Here is a 16,866-nt window from a genome sequence, read left to right on the forward strand (position 1 = left end):
AAGACAGGGTTGGGAAGGATTTAGTTGTCCGTATAAGTTGACTTCTGTAGGGTATAAAGAATGTTTTCAAAATCTCGATAGATTAACTCATGACACATGTGGAGCTGGCTCTGAAAAATGGAGGTCTGCCCCGAGAGGCTGGGCAGGGCTCCCATCCCAGGCCTCTGACCACTCTGGAGCCTCCTTGACTCCAGGCTGGTGGAAAGTGATACCTCGGCAGTTGTACATCAGAGTGTGGTCTGGCAGGGTGCTCTGAGGTGGCGGCAGTGCTTCCCAGACCCTGACTTGGGTCCAGCTTCCTGAGCCCCACCAGCTCTGGCAGCATCCTTCCCAATCCGCTGCCTACACAGGTCATCTGAACACTTGCTCAAAAAGTCGTTTTCAAAAGAGTTCTGAAAAGGGTTTATAGCAGACACACCAACCTGCAGGGAGCAAGGAGGCAAGGGTCAGATGAGCAGGAAGAGGACTGGTCCTAGGGATGCAGGAGAGCAGAGGTCAGGCTGTTAGGTGTTGCTTTTCCTCTTTAAGCTGAAGAGGTTCAAGGTGTGAGAAGAGGGAAGCTTGGAAGGAGGGGGGATGCCTCCAGGGCAGAGATCTTGGGGCTGAGAAGCCCTTGGGAGAAACCGCCAAGGTATTGCTTTCTATCAGCCCGGAGCGTTTGGGATTTGGGGAGGGGAGCACGGATAGACAAAACCCAGCCTCCCTGATGGCCTTGAGAAGAGATGCCTGAGAACTGATGTAAGTGTCCCTGGCCTGGGTCTCTAGGACTGAGACAGTTACCTCGGCAGGCTCATCAGCCTCCCACCTTTCCAGGTCTCTGGGGGCCGATTCCAAGAGGCACCATGGCTGTTCCCCTCTTCATCCAAAGGAGACCATGTCTCCCCTGGTCTCCTATCCAGATCACACCTTTAAACAGAACAGATCGTTACTGTCCCCCAAAGTCATTACCCAGCCTGGCCCTTAACATCAGTAACTTTGAGTGACTGGGCCCATCCACATTATCATAATACTGTTTTACATCTACTCAGCATTCTACTTAAGGTAGGAAGGGCAGGATATGTCCAAGGTCATAGCCTCACATGGCCCAGCAAGGCTAACAGTATAAAAACAAGGGTTAGGAGTTCCCTTCGTGGCTCAATGGTTAATAAACCTGACTACGATCCATGAGGATGTGGGTTCAATCCCTGGCCTTGCTCAGTGGGTTAAGGATTCGGCATCGCCGTGAGCTGTGGTGTAGGTTGCAGACACGGCTTGGATCCTGCATTGCTGTGGCTGTGGCATAGGTCAGCACCTGTAGCTCCAACTTGACCCCAGCCTGGGAACTTCCATATGCTTCAGGCGTGGCCCTAAAAAGCAAAATAAATAAATAAATTAATTAATTAAAAAAAAACAAGGGTTAGGCTGGATTCTGTGTGTCAGAGGGACATTGTGGATTTGAAAATCTGCAAAGGCCTCCCAACAGGTCTCTTGCAAATGCCAGGGCTTCACTTCCATACGATATAGCATATTCTGTGCCCTGTTGATTTACTTCTTTCTGTACCACGACTTCTTTCTTTCCTTTGTTCTTTATTCATCCACCTTCTCTTGAATGTCCTTCTCGCACAAGGTGCTGCAGAAGCAAAGGTAATCTATCTAGGGAGAGCCAGCCAGCCAGTGACAGCCTGGTGTGTGAGGGCACAGGTGCAGCTGGACAGGGATATCAGAGGACAGATGAGGGATTAGGGTGGCTTTGAGTTTTCCTTTTTGCATCAGCCTTATAATGTGGGGAGAGTATAGTGAGAGGAACACATGGTGCACTGGGGCTGAGAAGATTTTGATCTGAATCCCGGTTCTGTCACTTACCAGCTGTGTCATACTGGGCAAGTCACTGCTCTCTTGGGGCCTCAGTTTCTTTGTTTGGAAAACCAAGACGGAAGTTCCATCTAGCCCTCAGGGTGGATGTGAATCTCAAATGAGAGAATGGTTGGGGAAGCACATCATAAAGGTGGCAAACTCTAAATAAACTCAAAACCAAGCCCTCTTCCATCAGTGCCAACTGCAGCAATGATATGGTAGAAAGCATTGGACTGAGGTCTGGGACTTGGATTTGGTCTTGACGTGCACTATCTTGCCGGGAAACCTTGCATGGCCACTTCCCCTCCTGTGGCATGGGTTTCCTCTTCTGTTAGGGAAGAACTTCCATGTGATGATGGTTTCTGTGCAGGGATGCCTGGAGCAATGAGGAGCCTGCACCCTCGGAAGTTTACTACTGACTTCTTATTATGGAGCATTTCAAACATACACAAAAGTAGACAGGATGGGGGAGTTCCCGTTGTGGGTCGGTGCTATCAAACCCGACCAGTATCCGTGAGGATATGGTTCGATTTCTGGCCTCTCTCAGGGGGTTAAGGATCCGGCATTGCCATGAGCTGTGGTATAGGTCACAGATGCAGCTTGGATCCCATGTGCTGCAGGCTGGCATCTGTAGCTCTGATTCGGTCCCTATCCTGGGAACTTCCATATGCTGTGGGTACGACTCTAAAAAGACGCCCCCCACCCCCCCAAAAAAAGGTTAGATAGGATGATGTAAGGCCCACCCCTCAGCTTCACATCATCAACATTTCGCCAATCTTGTTTTTTATCAAACTCCTACTCCCCTCCACCCCTGCAGTACTTAAAAGCAAATCTCAGACATCCTGTCATTTTGCATGTAAACACTTTAGTATGCATCTCTCACTGATGACAGTTTTTAAAATGTGGCCACCATGTATTTATCACACCTGACAGAATTATCCGGCCAGGTCCTGGACCACCAAGGCTATTTATGCTTCAGTCCATAGTGATATTCCTGATGGACCCAAAGATGCCTTTTTAAAAAATTGTCAGTGTCTATTTTATTTTTTAAATTATTTTTTATTAAAGTATAGTTGATTTACAGTGTTGTGCTAATTTCTGCTGCACAATAGAGTGACCTAGTCATATATACATATATATAGATATACGCACACCCACATTTTTTTTCTCATATTATCTTCCATCATGTTCTATCACAAGAGACTGGATATAGCTCCCTGTGCTATGCAGTAGGACCTCATTGCTTATCCCTTCTAAGTGCAATAGTTTGTATCTACTAACCCCAAACTCCCAGTCCATCGTACTCCCTCCTCCTCCCCCTTGGCAACCACTCTCTCTGTGTCTGTGAGTCTGTTTCTAGGTTCATTTGTGAAAAGATGCCTTTTTATAGTTCTTTTATTTGAATTAGCATCCAAAAGAGGTCTGCAAGCTGTGTCTGGTTCTTTTATCTCCCGTCTCTCTTATTCTGTAGCAGCTCTCCTTCCCTCTTTTTTTTGATGCCATTGATTTGTTGGGAGAATGAGGCCATTTGTCCTCCTGATTGTCTCACAGTCTGGATTTGGCTTATTCCTTCCTCATGGTGTTAATTCATTTCTCTATGTCCTGTATTTCCTGAAAACTATAGTTAGACCTAATAAAACACCCTTCCTGATGGTGATTCAGTAGAAATACAGTACCATGTGTGCACTTGTAGATTTTTCTAGCTGCTGTATAAAATAAGAAGTAAAAAGAAACTAGCTGAATTAATTTTAAACTTGAACTTTATTTCATTTTAATTTAAAATAAATGAGATCTTGAGGCTCTTTTATTTAACCCAATATATAAAAAACATTATCATTTTAACATGTAATCAGTATAAAAATCATTAAGGAGATATTTTAGTCTTTTTTTTTTCATCCTCTGCCCTCAAAACCCAGTGTGTATCTTACACTTATAGCACATCTCATAATGCAATGGTTAGAGTGCAGTCCTGCCAGAAAAATCAAGTTGTGTTTAGAGGAAAACATGTCACACCCCTTCAGCTTTTTTTTTTTTTTTTTTTTTTTTTTTTTTGCCTTTAAAGCAAATCTCAGATGTCCTGTCATTTTGCATGCAAACGCTTTAGTATACATCTCTCACTGATGATAATTTTTAAAATGTGGGCACCATGTATTTATCACACCTGACCCACGGCATATGGAATTCCCAGTCTAGGGGTCTAATCAGAGCTATAGCTGCTGGCCTAGGCCAGAGCCACAGCAACACCGGATCTGAGCTGCGTCTGTGACCTACACTACAGCTTATGGCATCGCCGATCCTTAGCCCACTGAGTAAGGCCAGGGATTGAAAACACAACCTCATGGTTCCTAGTTGGATTCGTTAACCACTGAGCCATAATGGGAACTCCTCCTTCAGCTTTTAAATTAAAATGAAATAAATAAAGTTCAAAATTTACCTCCTCAGTTGCACTAGCCATAGTTCATGCTCTGTAGCCCCATGTGACTAGTGGCTGCTCTGTTGGACAGCATATAGAGAGAACATTTCTGTCCCAGCAGAAAAGTTCTGTTCAGCACAGAATGAGAGGCTTAAGGAGATCTGAGTTCAATTTTTTTAAGCTGCAATGTTTTGTAGGTGTCACTGTGTACTTCCTATTGTATCATATCATGAATTCTACCACTAACTGGCTGCTTGACCTTGGGCAAGTGACTTAACCTTTCTGAGCCTCTGTCTCTTTGACTGTGAAGTAGGAAAATAATAGTACTTAGCTCTAGGGTATTGTTTTGATTAAATGAGGTGATGTGCAAAAGAGTAAGCATTCATTGAATATTAAGTACCACTATTATGTTGCTGTTATTATAAAAGTCATTGTATAGGTTCAGAGGCCTTGCTCCTGGAGAATCTAATTTGATAGGGTCTTTGGTGGGACCTGGAAATCTGCATTTTGACAAATTCTCCATGTAATCCCGTGTTCCTAAACCCTCTGGACTGGATCCCTTTCTGAGATCTTTTCTTGGGGTGACCCTTGGACCTATCCCAGCTCTAGATAAGCACCTGCTGGCTGGATACCCCAGCCTCTGTCACTGGCCAAACAAGCCCAGTAGAGTTGCCAGATTTAGCAAATAAAAATCTCCCATGTTATGGGGCAATCTTAATCTTACAGATAAAGTGTAAGCTAGTCTTCACAAGGGAGATTATTCTTGCTCTGTGGGTCTCTCTATTCCTGCCTCATTAAGCATAGGGTGCAGGAGTGCAGAGTGTGAGGACAAAACCAGTATTTTAGAATTTTTAAGAGATGAATATAATGAATGGATCTTGAAATTTAAGTTAGGGACATGCCTTTGAAGAGATCATCTTTTATAGAATCGAAGAAAGGCACTTTGGGAGCCATTTCAGTCAATCTGCTCATTTTGCAGGGGAGGAAACGGAGGCCTGCAGGGAGAGGGCATGGCAATGAGCTGTCCAAGGCCCATAGCAGGAACCTAAGTCTCCAGTTTCTGGCCCAGCGTATGTTTCTCTTTGTCATTCCACAGCACTTGTTTCTGTCCTCTGCCACCTCAGTCATATGGTAGGGAGGGGTAGCCTCCAGGGTATCCAGGGACCTGGGCCTAGAATGTGAGCAGGTTTCGGGGGGGTTGGGGGGTGGTTCCTGCCCTTGTGATCCAAAGGGAAAAGCACAGCAAATAGATGCAAAGTCTACTTTGCTGGTTGGGCAGAGCCTCAGAGATGGGCAAGGGGGTTCTGCTTTGCGGGGTGCCTGGGGGCAGGGTGGGGAGCTGTACTCCTTGGCCTGGCCTCATGACCCCCAAGGCTGACTGGGCCTGGGCCCTCCCTACCGGTGTCTTTCAGAGTGTCTGGAGGAGAGCTCTTCGACTTCCTGGCCCAGAAGGAGTCCCTGAGTGAGGAGGAGGCGACCAGCTTCATTAAGCAGATCCTGGATGGGGTGAACTACCTTCATGCCAAGAAAATTGCTCACTTTGATCTCAAGGTCAGTGGCAGGGGGCAGGTGGAGAAGAATCAGTTTAGGAAGAATGGGCCTGGTCTCTCCCAATGTCATTGCAGGGAGGGGTCAGTGTTCACTGGGCCATCCTCCCTCATCTTACAGTTGAAAACTCTGAGCTCCTGGGAAAGAAATGATGCCCCAGGAAGTGGCCCCCTCCTCAGTTTCATTTCGTGTGTCGGGTTTTCTTCACAGAGAAGCTGACTGCAAGGAACTTCTGAATTAGATAACAGGCACTTATCTCTTTCAGGGAGCACATAGGGTGTAATTTTTAAATAAAGTAGGCCAGTGACAGGAAACTTGAAACCCAACCCATTTCACAAGACCAAACCTGTCAGTAACCAAGCGCTAACTCTTGAGCAGGCAGAGCCAGATGCATTCATATGAATACCGCTGCGGTTGTCTGGCTCTCTGGACCCAGCATAGTGTCCAGCATCCCTGGACCAGAGGTTATAAATCTTAGAGCCCAGTGTTTGCTGGCTGTGCTCCCCACCCCTCCCCCTTTCTCTGGCCATAAAACTGCTTCCAGGAGCCACTGATCATTTGTGGTAACGGGTGTTCAGGGTCAAGAAAGTTCACCGTGACCACATAGATCTTCACAAAGCTAGAGTGTGGTCAGAGTAGAAGGATCAGTTCCCATAGTAACTGAGCTCAGTTGCATAGGCTGCCTTTACAGACACTCAAAGCACGAAGAGCCTCCAATCTGTCATCAGAGGGACCCGCTTATTGGGGAGGAGACCCACTCATTTTTCTATCCACAAATTCTTGTTGTGTTTCAAGTATTGTGCTGGATGCCTGGGTGTTGCTACAGGTACCAAATCAACTGAGGCCTTGTCTAAGTTAGTTCCTCTTTTCCAGGACCTTGTGCAGGAGACAGAAGAGAAAGATCCACAACTTGTTGTGATAGAAGGAGGTACACAGGGGCTGGAACTCTAAAGGAGAATCGTCTAAGTCAGACTGGGGTATCTGAGAGGGCTTCCTGGAAGAGGTGGCTGAGTTGCGTTTTGAAGGACTACCAGGGGTTATCAGAGAGAAAGGGCCTTCCAAGGAAGAGAGTCCAGTAGGTACATGGTCCTAAAATAGCACAATACATTCAGGGAAGCACAGGCAAAGGGCGAATGTGCTGAATGACTGGAGAAGATGCCAGGAGCAGAGCAGGAGGCAGACATGGCTGGGAGCTCAGGCAGGAGGTTGAACTTTACCTTGAGAGATACAGCTGAGCAGGGAGGTGAAGCGAGCAGATGTGTGATCCCTCTGGCCAGGAGCTTGGATAGAATGGGGACAGTAATCTGGGTGAGATGTGGCAAGTGCCAGTCTAATTTGAGGAGGGGGGTGGATTCCAGACCTTTCATAGAAGTTGGTCTGAGGATTGATTAGGTGCCTAATTAGATGTGGGAGATGAGGGGGAGAGCACAGTCCAGGATGACACCTGCGCTCTAGCTTGCCAGACTGGCCCAGAGAGGGTGTGGTGTGCCCATGGTCTTGGCGGTTACACCAGGACATGGGATCATGTCCCACACATGGATCCCACCCCAGCTCTTACTTTGTCCTGTGGGGTGACCTGTGCTGAACCCCTCCTCCTTAGACCAATTATCATAGCATTTCGAATTCCTCCAATAGAAGGTGTTTTGCAGAGTCTCACTCAGGTGTCATGGGGTAAAAGTCGGGTTCACCAGGGGAATTCTCAGGCTCAGCAAGTTAAGGATCAGTATCGTTCCTGCTGTGGTTCTGGTTGCTGTTGTGTCTCGGGTTTGATCCCTGGCTCTGGAACTTCCTGCGGGCACAGCCAAAAAAAAGGAAAGAAAAGAAAAAGTCAAGGTCACCACCAGGAGGGTGTTGCTCGGCCAGGCTGTGGACCTCAGGGTGGCAGTACACCAAGCAGGAAACAGCCTACCTGGTTTGCACCTGTGTGTACTTCCTGGTAATGCTGTGGAGAGTTAACTTATTTTCTGTGTCTTTTCTGGCTCTAGGAGGCTGGCCTCAAAATGGGCTCCTTTGTCTTTTCTCTCAAGGGTCCAAAAGAGGCAGGAGTGTGGAGTCCTACAGGCCTCGGTGACTTCAGCAGGTTCCTGCTGTTGGGTTTGCTTCTGTGGCAGCTCACTGTGGCTGGGGGCAGGGGCGGGGCAGAGGGGTGCTAGCCAGATCTGAATGCCATGCCGAGGGTGAGTTCGTTTATCCTATGGGTGACTGTGTACCAGGAAACAACCGCACCTCTGTTTTTCAGCTTTAACATGAATGATGATACCTTGTCCGAGTTGTGAAAATGAGAGAAGCCACATTAAGTGCTGGATACCAGATAGGTGCTCTGTAATAGTAGTTGGTATTGTTATTTCCTTCCCACAGCAGAGGAAAAGAAAACACAACTCCCGTTACAGTGTTTTGGGTCCTGATAGGCGAGGAAAACAAAGCCTGGTGCTGCAGTTCTGCACTGCCCAGCAGAGAGCTGAGATTGATTGCGGGGTGGGGCTGCTGGTAAGGGATCTGGTCTGGCTCCTGGGCTCAATCTGTACATTTTCCACAGCCTGATGACGGTCTGGGTTTTCCCTGGATGCATGTAGGGTGCAGATGCTGCTAACCACCCCTGCCCCTCTGCGCCTCACATCCTTGGTGTTGTGTGGACTCTGAGCCTTCTAACTTGCCCACCCACGGGTCCCTTGGCCCTGGCCCAGCTGGGCGACTTCAGGAAGGGTCAGGTAGCTGGAACTCAGTGGAATTACTTCATGATTGCCTGGACCCATCCTGGAGCCAGAATGTGAGTATAGGTTCCACCTGGCTGGAACTTCCTGCCAGCGGAAGGGGAAGATGCAAAAGGTCTAGCTGGTAGCTTAGAGGAGGCTTCCTGGTTCCATGTTGTTTCTCACCATATAAAATTCATATTATGGGACTACATTCCTCTTCCTGATTTTCCTTTTCCATGAGAGGCCTCAGCTTTCCCCTCCTCTTGTACTCTCTTACTCCTTGCCAAGTGAGTCAGGCTGGCTCGGCTGCCCCATGAACACAGCTACCATGTTATCTTCACGGCCCCTGCTCATGACCTGCTCTCCACGCTCACCTTCCAGCTGGAAGGAGCAGGTGGTGGAGGAGGATACCTTTGGAATATGAACCACTTCTCCTCCTACATCAGCCATTGTGCAAAAGACAGGGAGACTGAATTCCTGCTTACGATGCCTTCCCAGCCTGGTGGCGGGGAGCAGATAAATGGAAAAAAATCAGTGTGCAATAAACAATCTTGGTAAAATTAGATCATGGCATGCTGTTGCCCAGAAATCTGTGATGGATCCTTGTCACCCATAGGATAAATGAACCCACTCTCGCATGGCATTCAGGCCTTTCTTACACTACCTGAGCCCTGTTTCCAGCCTCTTCCACCGTTCCCCACTTCAGAACACTAGCCCCAGGCAACAAGACAGCAGATGCCTGTCCTGGCCCCTCTCCTCTGTTCGTGCTATTTGCATCCAAGAAGCTGCTCTTCTTCCTTTTCTTTGCCCATAGACCTCAGGCCCAGCAGAAACACCATTTCCTCTGGGAAGACTTTCCCATGCCTGCCACCTCCCAAGGTATAACTGAGAACTAACCTTCTTCACCGATTCTCTTGCCCTTTGTAGAGACCTCCTCTGAGAGCCTTCGTCACCTTGCATCACTTTATGCTCTTGTATCTAGGCTGACACATGAGTTTCGCAGTGTCGAGTGAATGAGTGAATGAATGAATGAATGAATGCTTTAATAAGACAAATGCACACAGGGATGGCAAAAGGCCCTTATGTGTCACCGAAAAAGTCAAAAGAGGTCACAGGTGATTTCAATTCAAGGATGTGACATTTATTGCGGGACTGTTGTATGCCAGGGAGTAGAGTGACAAATACCAATATATGATACCTGCCTTCCAAAGGCCCACCATTTACGGGGATATGACCACAGTGAGACTGGTGGCCAGGACATCTAAAATACAAGCTAACCATGACTCTCACCAAGAAACAGTCACTTCCAAAGGGTATACTCTCTGCCTCAGCATAATGACCACTGTCCTGGTGTGTGTTGTAAATCCACCACACACAGGCCTGCTGGTGCGGGAAGGTATAGGGGGTGCAGGTAGATGCTGTTGCCTGTATTTACATAAATGGATGTGACACTAGGCTGCCTTGTACCAGGTAGCACCCTATGTGCCTTCAGACATGCCTCCTGGAGGATGGATACCAGGAAATGGAGCTCAGCACCACCCAGGAAACCTCACCCTAGGACGTGATCCCAGTGCATATGAGGCCCTTGTAGAGGGCATTTTTGTGTGGTTTTCTGTTTATTTTGGATTCGGGAGTTTCCCCTCTGATACGGGTGTGTCTCCCCCACCCTTCCTCAATCCAATTTTCGAATTCAGAAACAGAAGGTAAAGTCCTAACCCGTGTTGTAAGGAAGAGAACATACCAGGAGAACTGGATGAAATCATATGCACGTCAGGAACCCAGAACTCTGTTGATTTATATAAACAGTGTTGGAGTTCCCATCAGGGCTCAGTGGTTAATGAAAGACAAAAAGACAAAAATTAATAAATATATAACCAGTGTTGAGAGGAATGAATGCCTGAGCAAAAATCCAAATTCCTCTGTGCCCTGATCATCCTTTGACTTCTTCTTAACGTTCATTATGTGATGAGGTGTGCTCTTCAACCTTTCATAAGAATGATATTAATAATACTTTACATGTACATGGTACTTTCTAGAATATAGCATACTCACACATCTCTCATTTGATCCTCACGGCCACCCTCTGAGGTACAGGGTATTGTCTCTATTTCACACATTAGCATTTGAGACTCAGAGAGGTTAAGTAACTTGTCCAAGACCACACAGGTATTAAATGCCAGTGAGGAAACACTAAGCAAAGCTGATTTTATTTCATCAGATTCTAATAGTACAGATTTCCTACTTCCTTGGATCATGCTTTTTACACACAGTTAATCCAAAAGTCTGTACTGTGCCATACATTTATCCTTTGCACAATTAGTTTCTCATCTGGTTACATTTTTTTCTTTCCAATGAGTTATTCTTCATACTTAAAAAATGAGTATTAATTGCTATAAGATCTGCATGCATTTGAAAGAGGAACTTAGAAAAATGAGATGATTTCCATACTGAAACCTTGGAGCATGGAATGGAGGTGAGACTTCGCAGGCTTGTGTGTAAAGATAGCTTGGGGTGAGATTTAAAGGTTTAGGGCAGTTTAAGAAGTTTATATAGGCAGTTGGAAATTCCCCCCCAAAAAAAATTTTTTTTTATTTTATTTGTTTATATTATTTATTTATTTATTTTTTGGCCACCCCACGGCATATGGAGTTCCCAGACCAGGGATCAGATCTGAGCCAAAGTGGTGACCTAAGCCACAGTTGTGACAACTCCAGATCCTTTAACCCACTGTGCTGAGCCTGGGATCGAACCTGCGTCCCAGTGCTCCCAAGACACTGCTGTCCCATTGTGCCACCGTGGGAACCCTATCCCCTTAAAACTTTTTATTATGAAAACATTTCAAGGCATTTGAGGAAATTTAAAGAAGAGTGCAATGGACACCATTATACCCTCCTCTGGATTCAACATTTGGCCACTTTTGCTTTACCTCTTTCTCTCTTTAAAAAAGAAAATAATAATAATAATAAAAAAAGAAAAAAGAAAAAAAATAGAAGTTCCCTGATAGCTCAGTGGGTTAAGGATCCACTTTGTCACTGCTGTGGCTAGGGTTTGATCTCTGGCCTTGGAACTTCTGCACGCATTATGCATAGCCAAAAAATTAATTGAAAAGAAAAATTTATATTTATATAAAAACATTATATGTATATATACTTATTTGTATATGTAGAAATGCAGACACATGTATATGTATGTGATTTTTAAATTTAAAATATCTTTAATAATTTAAAATAAATATTTATTTATTTTTTTAAAATATTGTATACTTTGAAAGAAAATTGTGGCTGTTGTGACACTTCACTCTAAGCACTTCAGTATGCATCTCCCAAGATTAAGGTCAGTCTCCTACCAACCCATAGAACCGTCATCACACTTAAGAAAATTAGCAATAATCAGAGTTCCTGTCGTGGCTCAGTGGTTAATGAATCCGACTAGGAACCATGAGGTTGCGGGTTCCATCCCTGGCCTTGCTCAGTGGGTTAAGGATCTGGCATTGTTGTGAGCTGTGGTGTAGTTTGCAGATGTGGCTCGGATCCCGAATTGCTGTGGCTGTGGTGTAGGCCAGCGGCTACAGCTCCAATTGGACCCCTAGCCTGGGAACCTCCATATACTGCAGGAGCGGCCCTAGAAAAGGTGAAAAGACAAAAAAAAAAAAAAACAAAGAAAATTAACAATAGTCTATGGAAGACCTTTAATTGATAGAGAAACTCTTCTATTTCTGATTTAGAAAGAAAATTCTCCTGGCAGGGGAGAACGAATGGATGGGAGAGAGTAGGCTAGTTGGAGGGAATGATAAGAATGTTGGAAAGAGAGGAACCAAAGGTACCCCATACACATTTAAAAATGAAATTGATGGTCATTTTTGCAATTATAAAAAGTAACAACTCATAGAAAATGTAGTAATGTACAAAGAAGTTACCTATAGACTCTACTCCCAAACAACCATTATTAACAGTTGGTATGTTTTCTCCAGCTTTTTTGAACTGGTTGTGTGTATGTTAAGGTACTTCTTTTTTTTTTTTTTTTTTCTTTTTTTTTTTTCTGTCTGTTGTCCTTTTAGGGCCGCACCTGTGGCATGTGGAGGTTTCCAGGCTAGGGGTCTAATCGGAGCTATAGCCATCGACCTACACCACAGCCACAGCAATGCTGGATCCTTAACCCGCTGAGCAAGGCCAGGGATTGAACCTGCAACCTCATGTGTTCCTAGTCGGATTTGTTTCCACTGCACCAAGATGGGAACGCCTTTAGGTGCTTCTAACTATACTACTTCTACATTTTTCTCTCCTGCTTTTTTCACCCTACATTCTAGCCCAGGCAGCCCACATATGCTCTGTAGTGAATTAGTTTGGGGTTGAGGCTTTCATAGAAGTCTTTCCTGATTTCCTTACCGTCTTGGTGTGTTCTGTGGGTGGACCCTGTTTCTTGTTCCTCATTTCCCAAGCTTAGTTTGTGCCCCAGCCTCAGCTTGTGTCCCGTGGGCTCTTCATCTCAGCCCCATGTGTCAGACTGTGAGCCGGAGCCCTAGGAGTGCCTGCCGGCTGCTCCATCAACCACTGCAGGGCTGCCCTGGGGTAACTCAAGAAGGAGTGAAGGGAGGACACTCAACTCCTAAAGGGTGGAGGGGAAGAACAAAATGTGGCAAAAATTAAACTGGGGAATGCCATTATTGAAAGAGTTGAAATATAGCAGTAAATGAGTAAATGGAGAGCATTAAACCAAACAGCTGATTCTTACAAGATACAGCAGGAGGCCACATGGGAAAGAGGAGCCTGCGTTTGAATCTCACCTCTGCTGGGTGATGTTGGGAGGTCAAGCTCTGAGCTTTCCTAGCCTTGAAAGTGGCGATAATATTGGCCCACAGGAGTGGAGTGAGGGACAAGGGAGAGATCAGAGTTTCTGAAAGGGCCCGACAAAGTCTAAGACTCCTTACAAGTGCTGGCTGTGAATTTTAACTAGGCTTCCCATGAAGCCACATTTCTCCCTATTCCTCTCTTTCCTCCCAAGGGATTCAGAAAGTGAGGTGGGCATGGAAACACCCAAAAGGGGAATGAACGAGGTGGTGTTTTCAGCCAGTGGTCTGGGCAGACTCCCAGGGTAGCCAGACACTGGGTGAGGTTGATATGGCCTGGAGCAAATATCATGATCCCTATTTTACAGATGGCAAAACTAAGACAAAAATGCAGTGCCCTCCTCCTCTTTTGTCTTTACGGCCTTTGCCATCACTCTTAGGTGCTCGGAGGGCCTTTGCTACTGGCAAGCTGCCCACAGCCCTCTATGCTGGACCCCTGCTCAGGCCTGACCGCCACTGAAGGATCTCAGTAGGAAGGTGGTGGAAAGAGCAAGTATCTTAGCACCGAGAAAGCCCAGGTGCAGACCTAACTCCACCACTTATTAGTTGTGTGGCCTTGAATAAGTTATATAACTTCTCTGTTCCTCAGTTTCCTCATCTGGGCAGTACAGACAGTAACCAGTTCTACTCAGGTTCTGGGTAGTGGTAACAGCTGGATCTCCAGGAAACAAATATATGTACACACACACATACACACACACACACATTATTTAAATAAATTCAGTTGTTTTTTGTAGAACATTTTCCTTGGTTTTCACCAAACTCTTGTATCAGCAGCCAACCTAAGACACAGTGGACAAATGAGTGTAGTTCCAACAGGAATGTTGGTTACTGTTTTTGTTTTTGTCAACAAGTAAGGTGAAAGGGAAGCATTGAAGTGTGTTGGAACTTTACTCATTTGCCAATAACTTGAGTGACTTCTTTGCTGAATTGGGTAATAGTTTCTGAATGTTGAAAAACATTTCCTCAATTTTCTCTGCTAGCACAAAATAATGGCTATAGACACGTCACCCTTATAAATTTAATCTCTGTTATGAAGTGATTTTCTGCAGCACTTCCTAAGTCTAGAATCAAGACATCAAATCCTGATCTGTAGTGCCTGCCAATGTCTGTGGTGTAAATACACCCACTGTGGCCATTTTCAAGGTACCAACATGATGACACTGACTAGCGCTGGGAAGAGGGGTTCAGTGACACACCATGATGTAGTACTCCCACCATTCAGAGATAAAAGGCATTAAATAACCTCTGGAGTGTAGAAGGTAATAAAATATAAGAGAAATAAAGAAGTATTAAGTTTTAAGTATTTTAAATATAATTTAAAGTGTTTATGATTTAATTTTTAATATTAAAATAATATTCTTCTATACCTCAGTGTAATAGTTGGCTCACAACATTCCTACAGATTTCATAGCAGGCTCTCATGAGCCAGTAGGCACCAGCTATAGCCCACCCCTGGTTCTCTGAGACCCTGTAAGTAAAAACATTTTGTAAACAAGACAGTTGGCTATATGCAGGCCAACTGCTGTAACGGCAGCAGTGGTGTAATAATAATGGCAGCTGACGTTTATGTAGCGCTGTGGTAAATGTGTGAGCTCTTCCCTATGTCACGATGACCCTATGCGGGAGGTTCGTGGTCACGCCCATTTTATAGAAAAGCTCCTAGGGCTTTCTTGTGCCTCCTCAGAACCCATTATCATATTATTATTCCCACGTTAGGGATGAGGGGCGAAGGATCAGAGAGGTGAGTGACTTGCCAAGGAGCAAGCCTGGAGCAGAAGCGGGATTCAAACTGAAGTCTGTCCAGTGAGAGGGCCAATCAAACACTGGGCACTGTTTGATTTTGACTTCCTTGCAGAGCTTGCTTTAGAAAACCAATCCTGGGAGTTCCTGTCATGGCTCAGCAATAACGAATCTGGTTAGCATCCATGAAGATGCGGGTTTGATCCCTGGCCTTGCTCAGTGGGTTAAGGATCTGGCGTTGCTGTGGCTGTGGTGTAGGTTGGCAGCTGCAGCTCCAATTGAAACTCTAGCCTGGGAACCTCCAGCCTGGGAACCTCCATATGCCATTGGTGTGGCCCTTTTCTAAAAAGACAAAAAAAAAAAAAAAGGAAAAAGAAAGAAAGAAAGAAAACTGATCCTGGAGCTTCACTCCTGGTGAGTTGATTTAATTGGTTTGGTATTTTTAACAAAGTCCCCAGTGGATTCCAATGGGTAACTAGCTCAGATGGGCTCCCAAAGCACAGCTTGGGGCTCAGAATGCCTGGATCCAGGCCCAGGTTCCTCATTGGTTAGATGGGGCACCAGCCATCCACAGCTTGGCAGCCGTGAGTATCTAATTAGGTAATGTGTGGGGACAGCCCCCAGCAAATGCTAGTTGTTATGTGGCACAGACCACAGAGCCAGCATTGCTGACTGGCCCAAGCCCGAAAGCCAGGGCTCCTGGAATTGCCTTGAAAGTGAATTTTTATTTCTCTCCTTCTACCCTATAAGAACAAAGAGACAGTAGCTAGTGGTTTTCTCTTTAGCTTTACCTGGATGGGCTACGGAGGTCAGAACCAGGCAGCCACCTCCCCCAAAGGAGCAGGCCACGAGTGAGTGGCCAGAAGCTGTGGTTTAACAAATCCAGTGCTACTGGGTTGGGGCCTTTCCTAAGGTGTGAGTTTTCTAGGAAAAACGTGGAGCTGGGACAGCAAGCTGGTGGGGCACCAGGGCTGAGATGGAAATGCCCACTTTGCCAGCAGGCAGGGGTGATATAGAGGGCACCCTTACATTAGCTAGAGGGAGGGAGGCACTATGGGAGAACAGAGAGCACAAAGGAATCGGAGTTGCTTGACCTTGAGTCTCAGCTCAAATCATTTGCTGAGGCACTTTGGGCAAGTGCTTAGCTCTCTGAGCCCTGATTTCTTCATCTGTAAAATGGGGGGATGACAGTACCTGCCTCAGAGAGTGAGAATCAAATAAGAGGAGCATGAATGCTTTGTAAACTAAATGCTATAGGTTTTGCTGTACATGTAACCTTGGACTGGGTGCCTTTGGGAACATAGGAAGAGCAGGAGGGCAGGTCCTGCCCTCAGCGAGTGTGCCATCCTGCAGGGGAGGCAAGACTAACACACAGCACCCTTGGCAGTATTTGATGCTGCACGTCCAGATGGCTGCATGGATGTGGAGCTGAGAGAAGGGAGGGCTGGGCTAGATAGTCAGCTGTTTCTTGGATGAGATAGCATTTTACCTGGGCCTAGAAGGATGGGTTAAGGGTTCAACAGGCAGATGATAAAGACTGTCATTCTGGGAAGAAAGGTATGATCAAGTACACAAGCACAGAGATGATCATAATGGCTACAGGCCACACTTAGTAACCCTTGTGAGGTAGGCTTTATTGTACAGGCAAGAAGCCTGAGGCTGAGAGAGGTTAAGTAACTTTCCCAGTGTCCGACTGCTGGTTAATGGCAAAGCTATGATTCCAACCCAAGTTAAAAGGCTCTTTGTCATTGTCTATGTTGATTCCCTAAAAGTAGGTTGTAAAGAGATGC

At 45.8% G+C, this 16,866-nt stretch overlaps 1 protein-coding gene across 3 annotated transcripts in view; it reads left to right on the plus strand.

Annotated features, from left to right (window-relative positions):
• DAPK2 (death associated protein kinase 2) overlaps window positions 1–16,866 on the plus strand; it is a 133,962-nt gene that overhangs the window by 77,137 nt on the left and 39,959 nt on the right. For all 3 annotated transcript variants that reach the window (NM_001243563.1, XM_021093392.2, XM_021093314.2), the window contains 1 exon segment: window positions 5,659–5,797. In NM_001243563.1, coding sequence (NP_001230492.1) covers window positions 5,659–5,797 — 139 coding nt within the window.

This window comes from Sus scrofa, chromosome 1 (genome assembly GCF_054392235.1).
Source record: "Sus scrofa isolate SSC_HxYL_T2T_F1_AM1 chromosome 1, Sscrofa_HxYL_maternal_Yorkshire_Landrace_v2.0, whole genome shotgun sequence".
Lineage (NCBI taxonomy): Eukaryota > Metazoa > Chordata > Mammalia > Artiodactyla > Suidae > Sus > Sus scrofa.